This window comes from Cetorhinus maximus, unplaced genomic scaffold, assembly GCF_964194155.1.
Source record: "Cetorhinus maximus unplaced genomic scaffold, sCetMax3.hap1.1 HAP1_SCAFFOLD_306, whole genome shotgun sequence".
In the NCBI taxonomy this organism is placed as follows: domain Eukaryota; kingdom Metazoa; phylum Chordata; class Chondrichthyes; order Lamniformes; family Cetorhinidae; genus Cetorhinus; species Cetorhinus maximus.
This window is the reverse complement of record NW_027596259.1, coordinates 108,266-129,269: the sequence shown is the minus strand read 5'-3', so window position 1 is coordinate 129,269 and position 21,004 is coordinate 108,266. Positions and strand designations below refer to the sequence as shown.

The following is a 21,004-nucleotide window of genomic DNA, read 5'->3' as shown; positions in this document are numbered from 1 at the left end:
GGTGAGAATGAAGGAGACGGGGTGAGGAAGAGCCCTTCAAAAGGAACTAACTTGTGTTTGAGAGATTGAAAACACTTGACACAGGGTGAGTTTAACACAAAGCTGATTTATTGGACTTTTATCCAGGATATTACTCCCTATAACTGACCTGGAGTTTAGTAACATCAGCAGAAAGAGACCCCAATGAACATGGTCCAGTCCTGGATGTGATTTCACAACAACATCCAATCACTGCAGTTACTTGTGAACTTGCTGGGGTCTCTGTAAATGGTATAAGCGAGTGAATCCCTTCCCACATTCAGAGCAGGTGAACGGTCTCTCCCCAGTGTGAACTCGCTGGTGTGTCAGCAGGCAGGATGACTGAGTGAATCCTTTCCCACACTCGGAGCAGGTGTAAGGTCTCTCCCCAGTGTGAACTCGCTGGTGTACAGTGAGTTGAGATGATCGCCTGAACCCAGTCCCGCACTGAGAGCACCTGAACGGTCTCTCATCAGTGTGTACACGTTGATGGGACATCAGCTCCCCGGAACTTTTATAGCATTTCCCGCAGTCTGGGCATTTAAAGGGTTGCTTGTCAGTGTGAACGCGCTGGTGTCTCAGCAGGTTGAATGAGGTGGTGAATCCCTTCCCACACTCAGAGCAGATGAACGGTCTCTCCCCAGTGTGAATTCGCTGGTGTTTAGTGAGTTGAGATGACCGCCTGAACCCAGCCCCACAGTGAGAGCACCTGAACGGCCTCTCGTCAGTGTGAACATGTTGATGGGACATCAGTTCCCCGGAACTTTTATAGCATTTTCCACACTCTGGACATTGAAAAGGCCTCTCCCCAGTGTGAACTCGCTGGTGTATCAGTAGATTGGATGAGGTAATGAAGCCCTTCCCACACTGGGAGCAGGTAAACGGTCTCTCTCCAGTGTGAATTCGCTGGTGTACAGTGAGATGAGATGAACGTCTGAACCCAGTCCCACAGTGAGAGCACCTGAACGGTCTCTCGTCAGTGTGAACACGTTGATGGCACATTAGTTCCTCAGAACTTTTACAGCACTTCCTACAGTCTGAGCATTTAAAAGGCCTCTTATCAATGTGAACTCGCTAGTGTGTCTTCAGGCTGGATGACTGACTGAATCCTTTCCCACACTTGGAGCAGGTGAACGGCCTCTCCCCAGTGTGACTGCGGCGATGAGTTTCCAGCTCAGACGGGAATCTGAATCCCATTCCACAATCCCCACATTTCCACAGTTTCTCCCCACTCTGAGCGGTGCCTTTTCCTTCCATGTTCAAAATCCGATGATATTCATGTTACGGTAAATTGGGCGACACCATCAGATGCTGATGTGATGTTTAGTTTCAGTTTCCCGACTGCAAATCCTCCTCTTCTAAAAACCAGTGAAACTGATTTAAAACAGAAAAAAGGGAGTGAGAGAGAACCCACAAAAACACAAAGGCAGGTTGTGAAATTGAGCTGAATTTATCTGGGAATTTGTGGGGTCGGCACTAGGAAAATATGACCATGAAAACTGCTGGATTGTCATAAAAACCCAACTGGTTCACTAATGTCCTTCAGGGAAGGGAACCTGCCACCCAGTCTGGGCCTACACAAGACTCTGGCCCACAAGGGAGGAGAGGGAGAGAGAGGTGGGAGAGGCAGGGGGTGAAGGGATACCTACAACACAACAAGAACTTTGACAAAGTCTCCAGAAACCTCAACCACCACCACCGAAAGGACCAGGGTAGCAGGTGTATGTGAACACCATCACTTCCAAGATCCCCTCCAAGTCACACACTGTCCTGACTTGTCTGGATGAACAGAAATTTCCTCCATTTCAATATTGGGAAGACTGAAGCCATTGTCTTCAGTCCCCACTACAAACTCCACTCCCTGACCACTGGCTCCATCCCTTGCCCTGACAACTGTCTGAGGCTGAATCAGACATTTATAGGGACATAGGAGCAGGAATAGGCCATTCAGACCGTTGAGCCTGCTCCAGCATTCAATCTGATCAAAGTCCTTTCCCACACCCTCCATATATCCCTGTATGTAATTGCTCAACCTGTCATCCATTCCTTTGTTCCGTCTAGACTTAACTCTCCGAACACACACCCGGCCGGCTTCCCACATTCAGCCTCCCTGTAATACAAAACTCTGCTTACTCACACCAAGCCTTGTTCACCCATCACCCCTGTACTCACCGACTTACAAAGCCTCTGGGTTAAGGAGGACCTCAATTTGAAATTTCACATCCTCATTTTCAAATCCCTCCATGGTCTCTCCCTCCCTACCTCTGTAATCTCCTCCAGCCTCACAGCCCTCCGAGATATCTACACTTCTCTAATTCCGACCTGCTCAGTGTTCCTGATTTTAACTGCTCCACCTTTTGTGTCTCCGCCAGCAGTTGCCAAGGCCACATGCTCTGGAATTTCCCCCTTAAACCTCTCCACCTCACTTTCCTCCTTTAAGATAATCCATAAAACCTACCTCTTTCAGTGAATTTTTGTGCATCTGCCCTGATATCTCTTCAGGTGGCTCAGTGTCAAATGTTGCTTTCTAACACTCCTGTGAAACACCTTGGTACGTTCCATTACACAATAGAATTAATTCATTACCATTTTAGGGTGGGCAGAATCTGATGGTCAACATAGGCACTAAAGTGGAAGAGAGATGGACTATAGCGCAGGATAAACAACTCCTGAAAGATACTGTGGGAAGATAAAGCTGGGGAGCCAGCAGCACATGGTCAGGGGATGGGCAGCAGTGGAAACCTCATTTAGACACATTTGGCAGAAGGAACATTAAAATCCTAAACATAGTTAAAATACATCCATTATTAGAGACAGAGGAAGTTAGACAATGGCAGAGAGGTGATCAGGGAGAGCAGAGGATGAAACAGAGCAATAGATGGACATGGATTCAGATCCACAGTAAAGGAGTCACACCAGCCCCAGAGACATGAAACCTCTCATAGATAACAGAGAACAGCACTAAAAGCCCTAAACTGTTGATGAATAATCAAAAATACTCAACTCTGAAATAATTACAGTTTTTAAATTTAAAATCTCCTGCTGGATCCCGCAGCTGGAAAGATATCAGAAGCACTGGAGTCAGAGAAAAATCTCCCAGTTGAGGAAATACCCGGGGAGCGGAGTGATGTCACCGTGTAATTGTCGATGTGTGATGATGTCACAGTGTAATTGTCGGTGTGTGATGATGTCATAGACACGAACACAGAACATCCGGGTCTGTGCAAACCAGTGATCACCACACATTGTGAAAGACGTGAGGGTCCTTGAGAAAGTGCAGAGGAGATTTACCAGGGTCAGGGATGAGGGATTTTAGTTGTAAGGTTAGTTTGGAGAAACTGGGGTTGTTCTCCTTGGAGTAAAGTGGATTGAGGGGAGATTTGATGGAGATGTATAAGTTCATGATAGGTTCAGATAAGAAACATGAAGATGTTCACATTAGTTGATCATAAAAGGTTTACGGACACAGACTTAAGATTTGAGGCAAGATCTGTAGGGGGGATGTGAGGAAAAAATTTTACACAGTGAGTGATTGAGTGATCCGGAACTCAGTGCTTACACTCAGAGGCCGATAATATTCAGGTCCTGATGAATCAAGTGACTCTGTCAGCTCTTGATGTGATGTTTGGTTTGAGTTTCCCGTCTACAAATCCTTCCCATTCAACATCCTGTAAAAAGGAGATTATAAAAAAACTCTGTCACTGCCAGTCTAGGATAGAAATTGCGAAGAGACAAATATTTCTCTTTGTTTGCGTTTGCTGTGTGTAAATCCTCCCCTTCTAACTGTAACAGGAGTTTCCAAAATTCATCCCTGTCAGTCCAGGATTCACAATATTCTCTCCTCCTGCTACCTGGACCAGGATGACCGCGCATGCGCCCTGCCGCACAGCCGCTGCCCCCGGGCCGAGCAGAGGGAGACACCCAGACATTTCCGGTCTGTTCACCGCAAACACGGGACCGGTAGTTTTATATTAAGGCTCTGCGGACTGCACCAAGTGTTTATGAAACATCCCTGCCCACTCCGCTGGCTCCATTCCTCCCGCCCACCTAGTAACTCTGGTATTCTGCTGCAGTCGCCATTTTTTCAACAGGTCGCCGGCTCCGGTCACGGAACAGCACTGCGCATGCTCAGATAGTAGACTGCAATGCGCGGGTGCCAATTGCTCTTCGCTGTGCGCATGCGCAAGGCCTTGGCATTCTGGGTAGAACACCTTCTGTCCCGCTCTGAATGCTGGGTGATAGGTCCGCCATTCGAGGCCGATATTCTTGCATGTAAAATTATGTTTCATGTTCCGATGATGATCGGACGCTTGGAGAGAAAATTTAAAATTATTAATTCGATTAATAGAACAGTCAAAGTACACGGGCCATAGTACAAAGTACCATAGTTCTGTCCTGGGTGTAATTAACAATGGAACAAACCCCAACAGTCCAAGGTGAATTCACTGGATTCTCAGCAGTCTGGGTGAAGAAGTGATTTTTCCTTCCATTCGCCGAGCATTTAAACTCTGCTTTGTCATTCAGAACGTGACTGTTGCGAATTAAATCCTTTGAACTTTTAAAGCTGGATTGTTAACAGGTGGCCAAACTGAGAAAATCCCTTTGCAGAGTTTTCTCCATCAGATGTGACTGCTGCTGTGTCAACTATTAAAGTGACACCTCAGTTAAACCTTATTGATTACAATAATGCCACTGCGCAAAGCTAATGGAGTTTCCCCAGACAAGCGGTGGTCTAGCAAACGCAAACTGTTCACACTTGTGGTGAGCAAAATGAATTGATTTCAGCGCATTGCACACTCTCACCTGGGATTGAGTTTATCAGTTAAAGCTTATTTTCTACAATTATATTAGCAGATTGAAACATTATTTATCTGCTGGAATGTTGAAATGAGAAGGAAAGGCTGATGGGATGGGAGTATGCTAATCCTCCCTCTGATACCTTGTGAAGTGAAATGATGCCCTGTCTACAAGGAGCACGTGTCCAAGTTTCCCAGAGGGTAGTTTAAACGGTTGTGTTAACCCACTCTAACATAACTAATAGTAACACTACTTTCAACGTTATTAATAAATAATAATTTTAGGAAACTCTGGACACAGTAATGGCTCCTTGTGCATTGTACCCAGTTCAGACTCAGTGAGGGGCAGGGGGAGCAGAGAGGAGAGAGTTTCCTGCTTCATGTTGACACATTGTACCCAGTTCAGACTCAGTGAGGAGGAGTGGGAGCAGAGAGAAGAGAGTTTTCTGCTTCATGTTGACACATTGTACCCAGTTCACACTCAGTGACGGGAGTAAGAGCAGGGAGAAGAGAGTTTCCTGCTTCATGTTGACACATTGTACCCAGTTCACACTCAGTTAGGGGGAGTGGGAGCAGGGAGGAGAGAGTTTTCTGCTTCATGTTGATACATTGTACCCAGTTCAGGCTCAGTGAGGGGCAGTGGGAGCAGAGAGAAGAGAGTTTTCTGCTTCATGTTGACACATTGTACCCAGTTCAGGCTCAGTGAGGAGCAGTGGGAGCAGGGAGGAGAGAGTTTCCTGCTTCATGTTGATACATTGTTGGGAACTTGACAGGGCAGTTCTGATGAATCATGCACCCCCCAGATGCTGATTTTGCTGAGTGCTTCCAGCTTTGTTTTATTACTTTTAAATTTCAAGATTCATCTTCTGCAATTATTATTTTTACAGATCTGTATTTCAATTGATCCCAGGCTTGTTTTCAATTTGTGATTAGTATTTTTTCTGTTTTGTGTATCCATGCACAGAATGTGAGACAGCATTTATTGCCAATCCCTACTTGCCCTTGAGAAGGTGGTAGTGAGCTGCCTTCTTGAACGGCTGCAGTCCTTGTGGTGTAGGTACACCCACAGTGTTGTAATTAGGATACAACCATTCAGAGCCAATAATTAAACTTGGCTCAAATATATTAAGAGGAGAAATGAAAGCAAAATGTTACTTAAAAGGTACTGAAACATGATATTTATTCATGTGCTGATATAATACGCGTCTATTTAATTGATTTTTTAACCTGTGTGCGCTGCTCCACCTGTGTTTTCCAACCCATCTTTTGAAGACTCCAGTCGAGCAAAGAAAGCAATCAAATTTAAATCAGCAAACTCGAACTTTATATTCACCCCCTTTCAGAATCAGGTGATTTTTTTTGTGCGAAGCAGACTTCATACAATCCAAAGGAAGACATTTTATTAAATGGAAGTGACTTCCATCCTATCTTAACTGGATATTCTTAATTATCGCGCACGTGTCCTCTGAAGGCTGTGGCACATTTGTAACATTTAACTGTTAAACTCTGAGTTTAAGATCACTGCTCTAAATGGAGAAATCCAACTAAGATGATAGTTGTAACTGTTTGTAAATATCAGGCTCCAGGTCAGTTGCTGGAATTGTGTTTTTTCAAGATTTTGTATGAGTAACACATTGTGGCATTTGTTGTGTGACGTTTGACGTGTAAATTATGGACACTGGCTCCAATATTTTATACATATTTGTAAAGGTAAATGCTGCTCTGTTTTATAATGATTGGTGCACTAACTTTCTAGTGTTCGATTTCTTATTTTGAATGCAAAGTTGGGGCTGTTTTCAGGATGAGCTGTTTTTCTAAAGCCGGGACATCTGTACGAGTAATCCAGAGGCCCAGGCTCATGCTCTGAGGACACAGGTTCAAATCCCATCACGTCAGCTGGTGGAATTTAAATTCAATTAATAAATCTGCAATCACAAGCAATGAGACTATCATCAGTTTTCGTAAAAACATATCTGATTACTCATGTCCTTTAGGGAAGGAAATTTGCCATCCTCACCTGGTCTGGCCTACATGTGACTGATAAATAACAATAAATAAGATAAGTAAAATAAATAAAATAAGAATAAGAAAAAAGTGCGCTAATTAACTGATTTCCTGGTGGTACTTTAACCTGGAGTCAACATGGGTGATATTAATAATTAACACATTCCCATGACATCTCAGTTTACCAAAGTCTGTCCCAATCCATGTGAATGATAAATAGGTTCTCACAATAGTGGGAGGTTAATTTATTAGTGAAATTTCATCTACTGTACCCAATATTTCATGCTGCCATTTATCCATTGATGCGTTTTTGACATCCAAAAGTTTCAGAAGTATTACCAAACAGAAACAGACTGTCACCTCCAACAAGTCGATGTTTAGATTCCCCAACAGAATTAGTCCTAATCTCACAGACCCGCTCTTCCGCCACGCTCTTTCTCACCTTGTCATCCTATCACTTCTTTAACATGTTCTTCTATGTTGCCCTGGTCTCTGCTTCAATCATTGACTCTGTCACTATATTTCATAGTCTCCATGGAGAAAACAACTCATCCAACTCAGGAATAGAGCCCAAATGTTCAAGTATCTCTCCCTAGCTGTACTTCCACACACGAGGCAGAATGCCACTGACTGAGCTGGGTCCTTTCTGTCTCCTCAGCTCCAATCCTACCGTGTGGAGCTGAACAACAACAATTTTCACTGATTGACATTTAATCCAATAAAACACCGCAAAGCACTTCACAGGAGCATTCCCAAAGTTTGATCGTGACCCACCCAGAAGGAGATATTAGGATGGATGGCCAGGAACGTGGTAAAAGGGGTAAGTTTTAAGGAGCATCTTAAAGGAGTGGAGAGAGAGTGGACAGAGGTGGAGAGTTTGACGGAGTGAATTCTATCACTTGGAGCCTCGGCAGCGGAAAGTGAATGAAGGATGAAAGTGAGATGAGAGCTTAATAGTGAATTGACTCTAACTTTCTGAAATGGTCTGATCCATTTTTCAGAAGTGAGTCAAATCGCGGAGTCACAGGAAAGTACAACGCAGGAGGAGATGGTTTGACCCACTGTGTCTACAAGGGCAGTGCAACCAGTCCCACTTCGCCAGACTTTTCCCACACAGAAGGCGGCTTGACCCACTGTGCCTACAAGGGCAGTGCAACCAGTCCCACTTCCCCACCCTTTCCCCACACAGAAGGCAGTTTGACCCACTGTGTCTGCAGGGGCAGTGCAATCAGTCCCATTTCCCCACCCTTTCCCCACACAGAAGGCGGTTTGACCCACTGTGTCTGCAAGAGCTGTGCAACCAGTCCCACTTCCCCACCCTTTCCCCACACAGAAGACGGTTTGACTCACTGTGTCTGCAAGGGCAGTGCAACCAGTCCCACATCGGCACCCTTTCCCCAAACAGGAGGAGATGGTTTGATCCACTGTGTCTGCAAGAGCTGTGCAACCAGTCCCACACCCGCACCCTTTCCACACATTGCTGCAGATTTTCCTCCTTCTCGTCTTCCCTTTTCAAGGCTGCAATTCATTCTGTTTGCATCATTCCATTAGGCAGTGATTTACAATAAATCACTTTCAATTTTAAATAAAACACCTTATTGCCTCTGGTACTTCCGATACTCATCTTAAATCGGTGCCATCTGGTTATCGACCCTTCATCCATTTGAAGCAGTTTCTCTTTAATTTCTCTGTCTGAACCTTTCATGATTTTAATCAGCTCAATCACAATCCCTGTTTTTCCATCTCGGCTTTCAGAAGAACAACCTCAGATTCTTCGGCCTATGAACTAAACTGTACTTCCTCATTTCTGAATTTGAACATGGGTTTGTATCGTCACAACCACGTTTTCTCCATGTCCCATTTGGGGGGAAAAAACAAGATATTTTTTAGCTGAAGAGTTAATGGATAACAGCAGCATTGGCAAAGTTTAGGGAATATTTTCTGGCAGTGAAAGGACACATAAAAAAGCCAGGAACTGTGCAGCAGTCAATATCCAAGGGTGGAAAAAGAGAACATGTTTGACTGTTCTCGATCTACCAACCACTCATGCAATTGTTACATGTATAACTAATTACACCACAGGAACATGTACCAAGGTGAGTTGCAAGATACCCTAAAGCTGGTATTAACAAGCTGAAGTTTCAGTTTGTTGCCACAATAATTGCAGTTGTCCTCATTCCGTTTCTGTTACTGATGGACAGTGATAAGATGCAAGGCACAAGGAATAAACTGACTAAAGGGATGATGCTGCGAGGCCAAATGTGGGTGGTAAAGGGATAAGTTTTTCTGCTTGATGTTCAAACCGGCAGAAATATCACTCCTGATCAAACAATCACAGCCACTATTTCAAATCAGCACGCCAAACCGAGAAGTGTAACTTCCTATAAATTTATATTTCCCAACAGCATGGTTGTTTTTTCACGCTCATTCTGCCATTTTATAACCCAATCCAGCGAAATATATTTTCTTACCTTGTATCCTGTTCGTTTGAAGTCAAGACATAGAACAAATTCAATGTGTTTTCTTGTTATTTCTCGAATGAGATTTTGAACCAGGCCTGTTGAAGGACACTTTTATCGGTGCCAATCCTTCACTGTCTCTCACTGTTTAAAACAGGTACTGTTATCATCAGCCTGTTAAGTACCTTACATAAGAGAATAAGAACTAAGAGCAGGAGTAGGCAATTCAGCTCCTCGAGCCTGCCCCGCCATTCAATACGATCATGCCTGATCTCATTTCGGCCTCAACTCCAATTTCCCGCCCTCTCCCCATAACATTTCAACCCGTTAAGAATTAAAAATCTGTCTCTCTCCTCAAGTGTATTCAGCGTCCCGACGTCCACTGCACTCTGAGGTGGTGAATTCCACAGATTCACGACGCTTTGAGAAATGTAATTCCTCCTCATTTCTGATTTAAATCTACTACCCCTTGGCCTCTCGTTCTACAATGCCCCAGAAGGAGAAGCATCCGCTCCACATCTACTTTGTCTGTCCCATTGAGCATCTTATATACCTCAATTAGATCCCCTCTTATCAGTGATGAATTTCTGCCGTGTGTCACCTTGTCAGTTTCACAGGAGCTGCAGTGATGAGGTTGGTGGGTTTTGGAAATTGAAAGTTGTACATGAGCAGCTTGAACAGCAGGTCGAACAAGTGCCAGCTCAGATTGAGAGAATCAATATAAATTGCTGTGAGGAAAAAGGCGGGATAATGGAATTCGTTAAGTTGCTCTCCCACAGAGCCGGCACGTACACGATGGGCCCAATGTACTCCTTCTCTGCTGTAGGCATCTATGATTTTATACTAACAACATCATCCTGTGCATAGGGCATGTGGTCGTGGCAGAGTGGTTAAGGCGATGGAGCCCAAATCCATTGGGGTTTCCCACTTCCCATTATTCCTGGTTTTAACTCTGTGTCTACAGAGTTAATTGTTGGTTACATTGAATCAAATCGATCCAAACGCTCGGGAGTTTTCCAATTTCTACTCATTCACGAAACCTGCAGTTGGAAGCGGAACAAAAACGGAGCCAGGTTGGTGTGATGCTTGCTTTCTGGGTGTTTGTCTCTCCTTAGAGACAAACCCTTGTCCTCTGTCACTCTCGGTGTATATGTCTGTGTGTGTTCCTCTGTGTGTGTCAATGTGGTTCAGCTCCTAGTTTTTACCATCCAAACATTATTCACCTTAGTTCTGCGGCTTCATATTAAGATGGTCCAGATGGAAAAAAAACAGAGCAGATTTCAAAGATGCAAGAGGATATTTATTTCTGTTTATTTTTGAGTGGAGAATGTTCAGCTACTAAATGTCCAGATGTTACAAAGCGGAGGATGATTGAAGATTTCACATGATCTTATTAAGTAGCTGAGAATGCTCGAGGGGCCGAATGGCCTATTCCTGATCATAATTTTGCACATTCTAATTCAGTGCCAATGCCAGTCAAGGTAATGATTGTTTCTGCTCTGACTGTGGTTGAGTGGCCGAGTGGACCAAGGTGCTGATCGAGTTACCTGTGATTTGGGCTCCACTCCCGCGGTTGTTAAACTTTCCGGTGGTTTGTTTTTGAGAAGCTTCCAAAAAATCTTCCGTGTGGCCAGAGAACGGCTGATCTGTGCAGTGTTGCATTTTGGTTTGGAGAATGGGGAGAGGCAGTCTAAGTTGGGTTAATGGCAGGGACTGAAAGTCTTTTTTCTCTGTTACTCTCTGTATCCATTCTATTATTTTATACAAACAGCATATCAATTTCATTAAGTAGTTGTGGCCAAGTGATTTTAACTGACGGTCTGCAGAATTAATTATCGGTTACTTGGAATAAAAACCATCCAAATAGCCCGTGTTTCTTATTTCTGTTCATCTGCAAACATTCACTAAATTCGCAGTGTGAAATGGAAGAGTAATTGACCACTTCTGATCAACCAATCACAACTGCTCTTTGACAGCAGCACGCCAGGCCGAATGGCCTCTTTCTTTCCGGTAACTTTCCATAACTTTATGTTCCCCAATACCACGAATGCTCTTTCCCGGTTATTCTGCCATATTATAACCCATTCTATCGACATGTACTTTGTTACCTTGTGTCAAGACCCGGAGTGAATTCAGTGAGAAGTTTTCTTCTCATTTCTAGCAGGAGATTCGGAAGCAGACCAGTTGAATGACAGTTTAAATGGTGCCGACCCTTCACTGCAGCTCATTGTGTTTTTGAGTGGAGATGATTTCTGTTTGTTACAAAGTGCAGGATGATCTGATTAACTGATGGATGGTCAATTCCTGCTCTGTTGCTTTTGTTCTATTTCAACACCAGTGAAGGAAATGATTAACAAAATCAGCGACGTGGTAGCGTGGCCACATAAACCACGTAAACCGCTGGATTAAAGCTTCAGTCTCTATGAGGGTGTGGGTTCGAATCCCACCACTGCCAAATATTTAGCAGCCCCAGATGGACAAGCAGATATCACCTCATATTCAGTGTGTGTCCTTGTATTCTGACGGGAAGAACGAGGAGACGATAGAAATATGGGGAAAGGCGGGATGTGGAATTGTTGCTGAGTTGCTCGACCAGAGGGTCGACAAGTGAATGACCATCTGATGTATCTGTCTGTGACTTTATACAAACAGCAGTGATGTCAGAATCGGTCCAGTGTTCACGGTGAAGTGGATAAAGGGATGGGGGTGGAATCCTGTGGGGTCTCCTCACAGAGTTACAAATCCTACCTGCTCCAGTTCTCATCATTCCTGATTTTGATAAGATTCCCGTGGAATTAATTATTGGATAAACAACATCAAAAACAGGCAAACATTCCCATGGTTTCTTCTTTCCGTTCGTCTGTGTGTGTCAATGTGGTTCAGTTACCCAAGGGAATGGACACATATTGAAAGGAACAAACTTTATTCACATTAGTTGTGCAACCTCAGATCAAAAAATATCAGGGTGAAAGGTACAAGAGGAACTTTTCTTGTTCTCTGCGTGTCCCATTACAATAACAGCTTATATTTAGATAGTGCCTTTAATGAAACCTCCAAAGATGACTCACAGAGTCATTATATAAAAGAGTCTGACACTGACACACATAAGGAGATGTTAGGCCAGGTGACCAAAAGCTTGGTCAGAGAGGTAGGTTTTAAGAAGAATCTTAAAGGACGAAAGTGAGGTAGAGGCGGCGAGGTTTAGAGAGGGAATTCCAGAGCTTGGGGCCTTGTTAAATGAAACCACGGTCACCAATGGTGGAGCGATTCTGATTCAGAATGTACAAGAGGCCATAATTAAAGGAGCACAGGTATCTCAGAGGCTGTGGGGTTCGAGGAGATCACAGAGATAGGGAGGGGCGAGAACGAGGAGGGAATTGAACACAAGGATAAGAAATTTTGAAGTGGATACATTATTTGACCGGGAGCCAATGTCAGTCAGCGAGAGAAGGGTGAGAGAGGAATGGGACTTGCTGTGAGTGAAGACACAGGCAGCAGTTTTGGATGACCTCAATTTATGGAGGGGAGAATGTCCACTTACTCTCCAGAACTGACATTCTGCTGGATCAGCACTGCCCTGTTTCCAAGACCAATATTGATCCTTTATAAGGTGCAGTTCGCAGAACTATACACAGTTCTCCAGGTGTGATCTAACCAGGGCTTTGTATAGCTGTAGCAAACCTTTCCCTCTTTTCTACAACAGCCTCTGTCACAAGTTGTTTAGCAATTTGAACTAAGTGGCTCTTTGAAGAAAGCACACAACGACGGGTCAAATAGCCACCTAATGAGCTGTGTCAGTTTACAATTAGATCAATTTCTCTGCGGCATTCCAAAATGTCCCATCCCAGTTCTATTCCTGTAAAACAGGATTTTGTAGTGCAGCATGTCTGCACGGTTTGAAATTCAATACAAGTCCCTTTGACTTTTTCTCGCAAATTGTTTCTGTGGTGTAGTGACCTAGTCAGCGATGCCCACGTCCCATAAATCAATAAAGAAACAAATAGTGATTATCACATTCTCTTCACATGTGCAAGGTCATCAGCTCGAAAGCTGGCAAAAATATTATCAAAACTGAATCATCTAATTGTGAGAAGCTGCACAATTCTCGCTTGTTGGCAGATAATAGCCGAATACATTATCTCACATCCATGTGACATTGGCACATCCCCAGGCTTTGAATAATTTTCCCCAAAAGGCACGGTTATGAGAAAGAGACAATAAATGAGACGAATTTCAGTGAGATAGTTCGCACATGTGTGCAGTGCTGAATGACCTGCTGATGTGCTGTGTCATTTTTATGATTCTAATGTCATGTCATTTTTTCTGCCGCATGGTTATGTTTTTCAGCCGAATTGTACTTCCACAAAACAGGGTTTGGAAGTGCAGTAAGACTGCACAGTCTGATATTCTAAGTTAGTCCCTGTGGTTCTGCCCATTGTTTCTGTAGTGCAGTGGTTATCTCAATGCAAGAGAAAAACATTATCTCCCAGTTGTGTGGAGAAGTTGCATCGCTCCCATTCCTGTTTGTTGTTGAATATGAACTGAATGCAGGATCTTGCAGCCACATTAGATTCGCTCTTCACCATTTCTGAAGATAACATTCAGCAAAATAAGAAGATGTTTCCACTGGCAGCGGGTGATTGGAGAGTGCGGGGCTGGAATATTGTTACTTTTTCCTGTCTCACTCACCGTGGAGCTAAGGAAGAGGCGATTAATTGATGGGTTGGTTTCAATCCAATAGCCTCATAGATCTCTATTGATTTAGATGGGGGTACACGATCGTTCAAATTCTTTGTTCTATCTGAAATGAATATCCATAAACAGAGCTTGGTTTGGGAACTCAATGGGCGACAGCCGAGTTTTCAACGTGAGAGTGGGAGATTTTTTTGTGGTTTCAGGGCCCCAGAACAAACCAGAGCGTTAATGAGTGGTGATGGGGAGAAAACAGTGGCAGCTTCGTCCCTGGGTGGTTTCGAACCACCAACTTTTCGGTTAACAGCCGAATGCGCTGACCAATTGCGCCACAGTGACTTGATAGAAGCACTTGCACTCTGTAAAATATCCTAAGCCAATGGCTCAGTGAGTGAAAGTTTCAGATTGCTGAACTGCAATGACAATTATTCCCTATCAGTTTTACTCTTCCCAAATAAAGGGTGGGACATTCATTGTGGATACATGGAAATGGTCTGATCCCACCCACTGCAGACACATCCATGTCCCCGGGAACCAGCCCTCCTACAACCGGAGATATCATCCTTCGAGCGTTCAGTGTTTTGTCTGTTACCAAGTATTCTGATTAACCCAAAGCCGATAATTCTAAAGGGGTTTCTCTGTTACACGGCGAGTGGTTAGGATCTGGAATGCACTACCTGAGAGTGTGGGGGAGGCAGATTCAATTGCGGATTTCAAAAGAGAATTGGACAGAAAATGCAGGTCTCCGGGGAAAAGGTGGGGGAGTGGGGCCAGGTCAGTTAGTTTCCAGAAGAGTAAGAGATCTCCCTTTTCCGCGGAGATTTTTCATTCTCAGAGGGTCATGAGCCTGTAGACTTATTTTCATCAGAGGTTTGGTCATTGAGTTGTCTCAAAGCTGAATTAGACAGATATTTGATAGACAAGGGATTCAAAGGTTATGAGGCGCAGACAGGAAGGTAGAGTTGAGACCACAGCCAGATCAGCCATGACCTCAATGAATGGTGAAGCAGGGTCAAGGGGGTGAATGGCCCACTCCTGCCCCTGAGTCCTTTGTTCCTATGACCCGGGCCGAATGGCCTCCATCTGTGTGTAGCCTTAGCTCTGATTCTCTAACACTATGAGGCGCTCGAGGTGCAAAATGGTCAATCCCTGCTCCTGTTTGTTATGTTCTAATTTGAAGCCGTTACCACCCAAGGCAATGGTTAGTTTACCTTTGATAGTGGGAGTGTGGCCGGCTGGGTTAAGGTGTTTTGTTTGGGCTCTGTTCTCTTCGTGGGATTGAATCAAAGCTTCAGTCGATTTGTTCATTCAATCACTTCACCTGAGCATAGGCTCACGGCCGTCGATGTATTAAGACCTTCATCTTGGCAGGAAGAACAAGGAGACACAGTATGAATTGCAGGGTGACTGGGAATATGTGGGGGCAAATGCCCTCTTTCTCTGTTATAAACCTGTGATTTCATACGATCAAGATTAAAATTGATGCAGTTCTGTAATCATGGATGAGTGGTTAAGACAATAGGTTTGAAATCTATTAGATTCTCCCCCTGTAGGTTTGAATACTGCCGACCTCGCTGCCTGCTGCTCCTGACTTTAGGTGAATCCAGAATTAAAATTAATTATTGGTGAAATGGAGTAAAAACCTTCCAAGCACTCCCGTGTGTTTCTCCTGCTTCTTCTGCGCGTTTCTTCATTTCAGTTCATCTACAAGCATTCACCAAATCTGCAGTTTGAAAGGGAACAATAATTGGACAAGTTGGTGACATCCTTATCTCTGGGTGTGTGTGGCTCCTTAGGCCTCTGTCACTCTCGGTGTATATGTCTGTGTGTGTTCCTCTGTGTGTGTCAATGTGGTTCAGTTCCCTAAGGGGATGAACACTTTTTTACCATCGCAAACTTCATTCACATTAGTTGTGCAACTTCATGTTAGAATGTTATTGTCCCCCACCTTTTCCCCGGAGAACTGCATTTTCTGTCCAATTCTCTTTTGAAATCCGCTATTGAATCTGTCTCCCTCTCAGGCCGTGCATTCCAGATCCTAACCACTCACTCTGTAACACAGAAGCCCCTTCAGAATTGTACACTTCATGTGATGTTGCCTCTCCTCATTCTTCCGACCAACATGAATAACTTCACACTTCCATGCATTAAATTTCAGGTTCGTTTTAACAGTTCATACGATGAATTCCTGTGCATTATGACAGTTCACACAGCGGTAAGAAAAACAGTTTTCCCCTGATCAGGAGTAGAGCCTCGGCTGTGGCGGTGAAAGCACCAAATCCGAAGCATGAAACTCTCTGACTTCTAGTGAAGGGGAGGGTCGTTTTCACTCAGAAACCAGCCGCTGTGATATTAACAAAGCAAAATGGAGAAAGACTCAGTTTGAGCGGTGACACTGCCGGAGGGATGGAGAGCTGGGGATCACCCATGAAAGCAGCAAAGCTTTAAAAAACACGGCAGCACCCAGCGTGGGGATCGAAACCACGACCCTGAGATCAAGAGTTGCATGCTCTACTGACTGACCTAGCTGGGCATGCGCGCACTTTGCTTCCTATACGAAAATTGAGGGCGATCAATGTTGCTTCCTCCCTGGAGCCTCAGCTTGTTCTCAATTTCAAAGTGTGGAAGGTGATCGACCTACAAAAGCCCCAAGGTTGCAACGCATTCCTCTCAATCACCAATAACATCATTGACACCTTCCACTTCTTAGCTGTACCTCCGTACAAACATTGCAAACTCCTCTCGCATTGTTCATCCTGATATTTTTCTCTTTGACATTTTAATAAGAAGCTGCAGAATTAATGTGAATCAAGTTTGTGAAGTGAATATGTGTCTTCATCCCCTCGGGGAGCTGAACCGCATTGATACACACAGAGGAACACACACAGACACATACACCGAGAGTGACAGGGGCCAAAGGAGAGACAAACACCCAGAAAGCAAGGATGTCACCAACTTGGCCAATTATTGTACCATTTTAGGATCCAAACGTAGTGAATGTTTTGCAGATGAAATGAAGTTAGAAACATGGGGTTGTTTGGGTGGTTTTCTTTTTCATTTGACTGATAATTTATTCTGCAAACAGTTTGTGTCAATCAGGATTGAGAAGAAGGGGAGTTGGTAGGATTCGAACCACGTGGAAAAGCGCCTGAACCACTCGGCCAGGACAACTGGGTAAAGGCTGCATGTTGTTTGTTTAAAATAATAGAATTAATACAGGGAGTTCCAGTGAAAGAAGGTCTTCCAGTCCGTGTCATTGCCCCACCTTTTCCCTGTCACCCTGGGATTCAGACTGTCTCTCCTCATTCTTCCAACTGAAATAGAACACTGCACAGCTCAGCTGCCCCTTCACCGCACAGAGAATTATTTGGAATTGCCTCAAATAACAAAGCACCAGAAAGTTTGGCAGCGGTGAGAGTGAAGCCCAAATCACCAGAGAGATTGAAACCTGAACCAGCGGCTGATCCCGCTCGGCCTCACCACCACATTCAGATTAGACACAAACATTGTCTTCACCAACATTGACACTGAATTAGAATATAAAAAATAATGTTCAGGAATTGGCCATTCGGCCCCTCGAGTGTCCTCAGCTACTTAATAAGATCATGTGAAAACTTCAATCATCTTCCACTTTGTAACAGCCGGACATTTAGTTACAGAACAGTCTCCACTCAAAGAAAAGAGAGAAATGTCCTTTTGCATCTTGTGGAAGAATAAAATACATCTACAGGACAACTAAGGGTTAAACAGTTAAAACCATAGTGGAATACTACAGCACAGTTCCCTGTTTTGTTCTAGCAGGTACACCTGCAGCTGCCAGCTAATTGAGCAGGAAAGGAGAAAAGGAGTATCTTAAACAAGCTTCCTAGTATCCTTGAGGCAAGGCTAGGATGTCTGCCCTCAACACAAAGAGACAGGATCAAGCAATGGTCATCTGTTCTCTAGTGGGTACACCCCCTAGCACTAAAGATAAAGTCAAGCATGGTTATCTATTCTCTGTCTCACTTTTTTATTACCAGATCGGCTTCCCCCAATATCCTGTATAGTCATAAATTAGAATAGACTAATTGTGTGTTGCATGCCAAAGACAATGATTCTCAATGTAATTAATTATTGAAGGTTAGACAGTCTTACCACCTTCAAGCTCTTTGATATGTACGACTTTTACTATACATATGAGTGTACTCTGATGCTTCCTCAGAGTGCCGGCTAGCTCCATTGTATGCTTCTGGGCTCTCCATGATATCATGATTCAATAAAGACTTCTGAGACAAACCTCCTGGGTCTGAGTGTTCACTCCATTTTCTGCGACAAATTGGCGACGAGGATGGGATCCGACTGAAGTCCAGTAACCTCTTATATTGGAGAGGTGATTGAAATCCTGGGCCGTCGGATCTCTAAAAAAAGAACCCTCGCGGAGAAAGGGAGGAACAACTCTCCTAAATTGGGGAGAGTATGAACTGCAACCTAGCTGAAAGGGGGAGTGCGAGTAAAAGGGTAGCTATCGACCAAAGAGACTTAAGTGACCCAAAGATTCGGAGGACTTGTTAAGGAACTCTTAAACACCGGTGAGCGCATAGGGTAGGAAACGCGCCGCGCTGTTAATTGTGTTTTCTTTTCAGAAAAATGGGAGGTCGCAACAGCAGAGCGGGCTCTGCCACTCACCCTGCTTCACAAAGTACTAAGAACAAACTGAAACCGGCGAAACCGGAGCTTAAAACAGGAACTTTGAAGATGGGCAAGAAAACGGAATGAAAAATGGATGGAGGTAAAAAAAATAGTAGTAGTATACCCAGGGTTTCGAGTCCCATGGAGGTGAAAAGTAAGTAATTTCTGTGTTTTCTTTTGTGTATATTATTAAGTAAAATGGGAAATATGACATCAAAGAAACCCCAGGTTCCCCCTTTGAAGGGAACGCCAAATGCTTATATGTATGTCCATTACGGTCCTGAAATTGTCCAATATGTTTCTGATTGGGTTAAATGGACTCAAAGTAAAGGAGAGAGCTTCCCACCAGCTGGAACTTTTAATCGGGACAGATTTGAGCGCTTATAATATGTTTTAAGGGAGGTAGATAGTCCGCTACTGAATTTTCTGTAACTTAAAAAAAAGAATGAATTGATCTAAGTTACAAGAGCTGTTTGTGCTGAAGAGAGAGAGAGAGAGAGAGAGAGGGAGGGTACCCCTAGGGGGTTAATGAGCAATTTGCAAGCAGCAGCAGAGAAAATGTGAGCTTTCGTCAGTTTGAAGGTCCCTATAGGTGGAGCCTTCAAGATCCCTTTATTCCCCCCACTGCTACTCGAAGATTCGTTTAGAGTTAAGTTCAATATTATAGGAGTATCGATACATACCTTTATCTATGTGTTTGTTTGTGTTTTGAAGCATTTGTATGTGAGCTTTAATGTGTTTTCTTCCCTGAATTGTCTTGTGTGTGTAGTTGAGCACTTTAGAGTCGAAAGCCCCATATTATATTAAAGGAAAAGTTTATTCAAAAATTCCAAAGTTTTGAGTATAAGGTTTGAGTTGAGATTTCTGGCAAAAATCGTAATTTGAAGGGAGTGTAAAGATAAAACAGGGCTTGCCTTTATCTCACCCTTGAGATGAACCAACCCTTGTACCACCCCCTCGCAGACTAGTAGGGAATAACCCTCATCATCAGCTTCCAAGATGATTGGGATTAATACATACGAGTACGTATTCTAAAATTCTGAGAAAAAGAAATTACTTGAAATTCAGAAGGATTCTAGGAAAATGAAAAGACGTAAACACAAGGTCTAGATGGTTCCAATGGATAAAAAGGGGTTTCTTAAGAAGAGATGAATTAAATATTAAAAGAAATCTGCTTTCCAAAAGCACTGGAATTTGAATTTGGGACAATCTTGAGATGTAAAGTGCAGTGTAATTTAACAGGTTACTTTTGAATCACTAGGATGCTATCTAAGATAAAGAATGTGTCGATAAATATACTTAAATTATAACTTGGGTACAAATCATTACACATGAAAAAGAAGTTGTTTTAATTTTGATAGTGTAAATTACAGTTCTTACAAAGTTTAAAAATTTGAGGTTTGGTTATTGATAAAGTTCTCAAAAGGGAATTTTCATTTTAAAAGGTCTGATAACAATTGGCACTAATTCAAATGCTGCAAGCTTTTGTGTTTGTAAGTCTGTTCCCAAATTATGAAGCTAAGCTCAAGACCTTGGCAAAGTTTGGCAGAAATCCAATTTTTGGCTAAGTTAATGAATCTGGGATAATTCTAAAAGAAAAGGGTCAGACACAATTTAGTGGGTTTCTTTTAAGACAATAAAATCTTTGAGAAGAAGAAAAGGAAGCAAAACATGTCAATACCTGATTTCTGTTTTTAAAATTGTTATGAGAATATTTTAAAGTCTCTCCAGGCAACCTGAACAAGATAAGATGGTAGCTGTTGCAAGTGTCATATGGTATGAGGCAAGTAGGAGAATGAGTCAGGGAAAGAGGACATAATGTACAAACTGTTATAAGGGAAATGAATTTGATAATCTGGCCATCAACTGAGGCATTGGAACTGCACAGTGGGAGATAAGCAAAGATCTAGAGACAGAGATCCCCGTTGAAATGGAATGGTTAATATGGCCTAAAGAGTAAGGAAACATTTTAAACAATCAAGACAATAGAGAAACTGAACTCCAGAGAACCTTAGGAGAATCATGGTCAGGAAAGAAAACTTAGAGGTAAAGGGAAAGCTGGAAAAAGGCTAAATAGATGTATTACTGACTATATTAATGTGCCTGCAAGCTACAAAAAGTGAAACCATAGGATTAACACCTTGATGACAGGCAGAGTTAAGCGGTTCCCAGAGAGAACCATCACTGGAAGTGAAAATACTGAGCCATTGAAAGATAGGATAAGAAGGTGCATTGTTGAGTTGTTTAAGGAATTGAGGCCTGACATGAGACAGCAGCAGGAAAGAGTAAACTGGAAGGAGTTTACCCAAATGGATTCAGATCAGGGAACTCATTTCACAGGGAGAGACATTAAAGAAGTGTGTAATC

The 21,004-nt window shown here is 43.3% G+C and overlaps 2 protein-coding genes and 1 non-coding gene across 4 annotated transcripts in view; 1 reads left to right on the top strand and 2 right to left on the bottom strand.

Annotated features, from left to right (window-relative positions):
- Nucleotides 1-2,500, bottom strand: part of LOC144673184 (uncharacterized) — a 110,753-nt gene extending 108,253 nt beyond the window's left edge. The window contains exons 1-2 of the mRNA XM_078535149.1: nt 2,477-2,500; nt 821-924 (exon numbers count right to left, since the gene is read on the bottom strand). Coding sequence (XP_078391275.1) covers nt 821-924; nt 2,477-2,500 — 128 coding nt within the window. The remainder of the gene's footprint in view (nt 1-820; nt 925-2,476) is intronic.
- LOC144673177 (uncharacterized) overlaps nt 1-21,004 on the top strand; it is a 273,637-nt gene that overhangs the window by 212,948 nt on the left and 39,685 nt on the right. The window lies entirely within an intron of this gene.
- On the bottom strand, nt 14,235-14,308 carry trnan-guu (transfer RNA asparagine (anticodon GUU)). The gene has a single exon. It is a non-coding gene; the product is annotated as a tRNA-Asn (tRNA).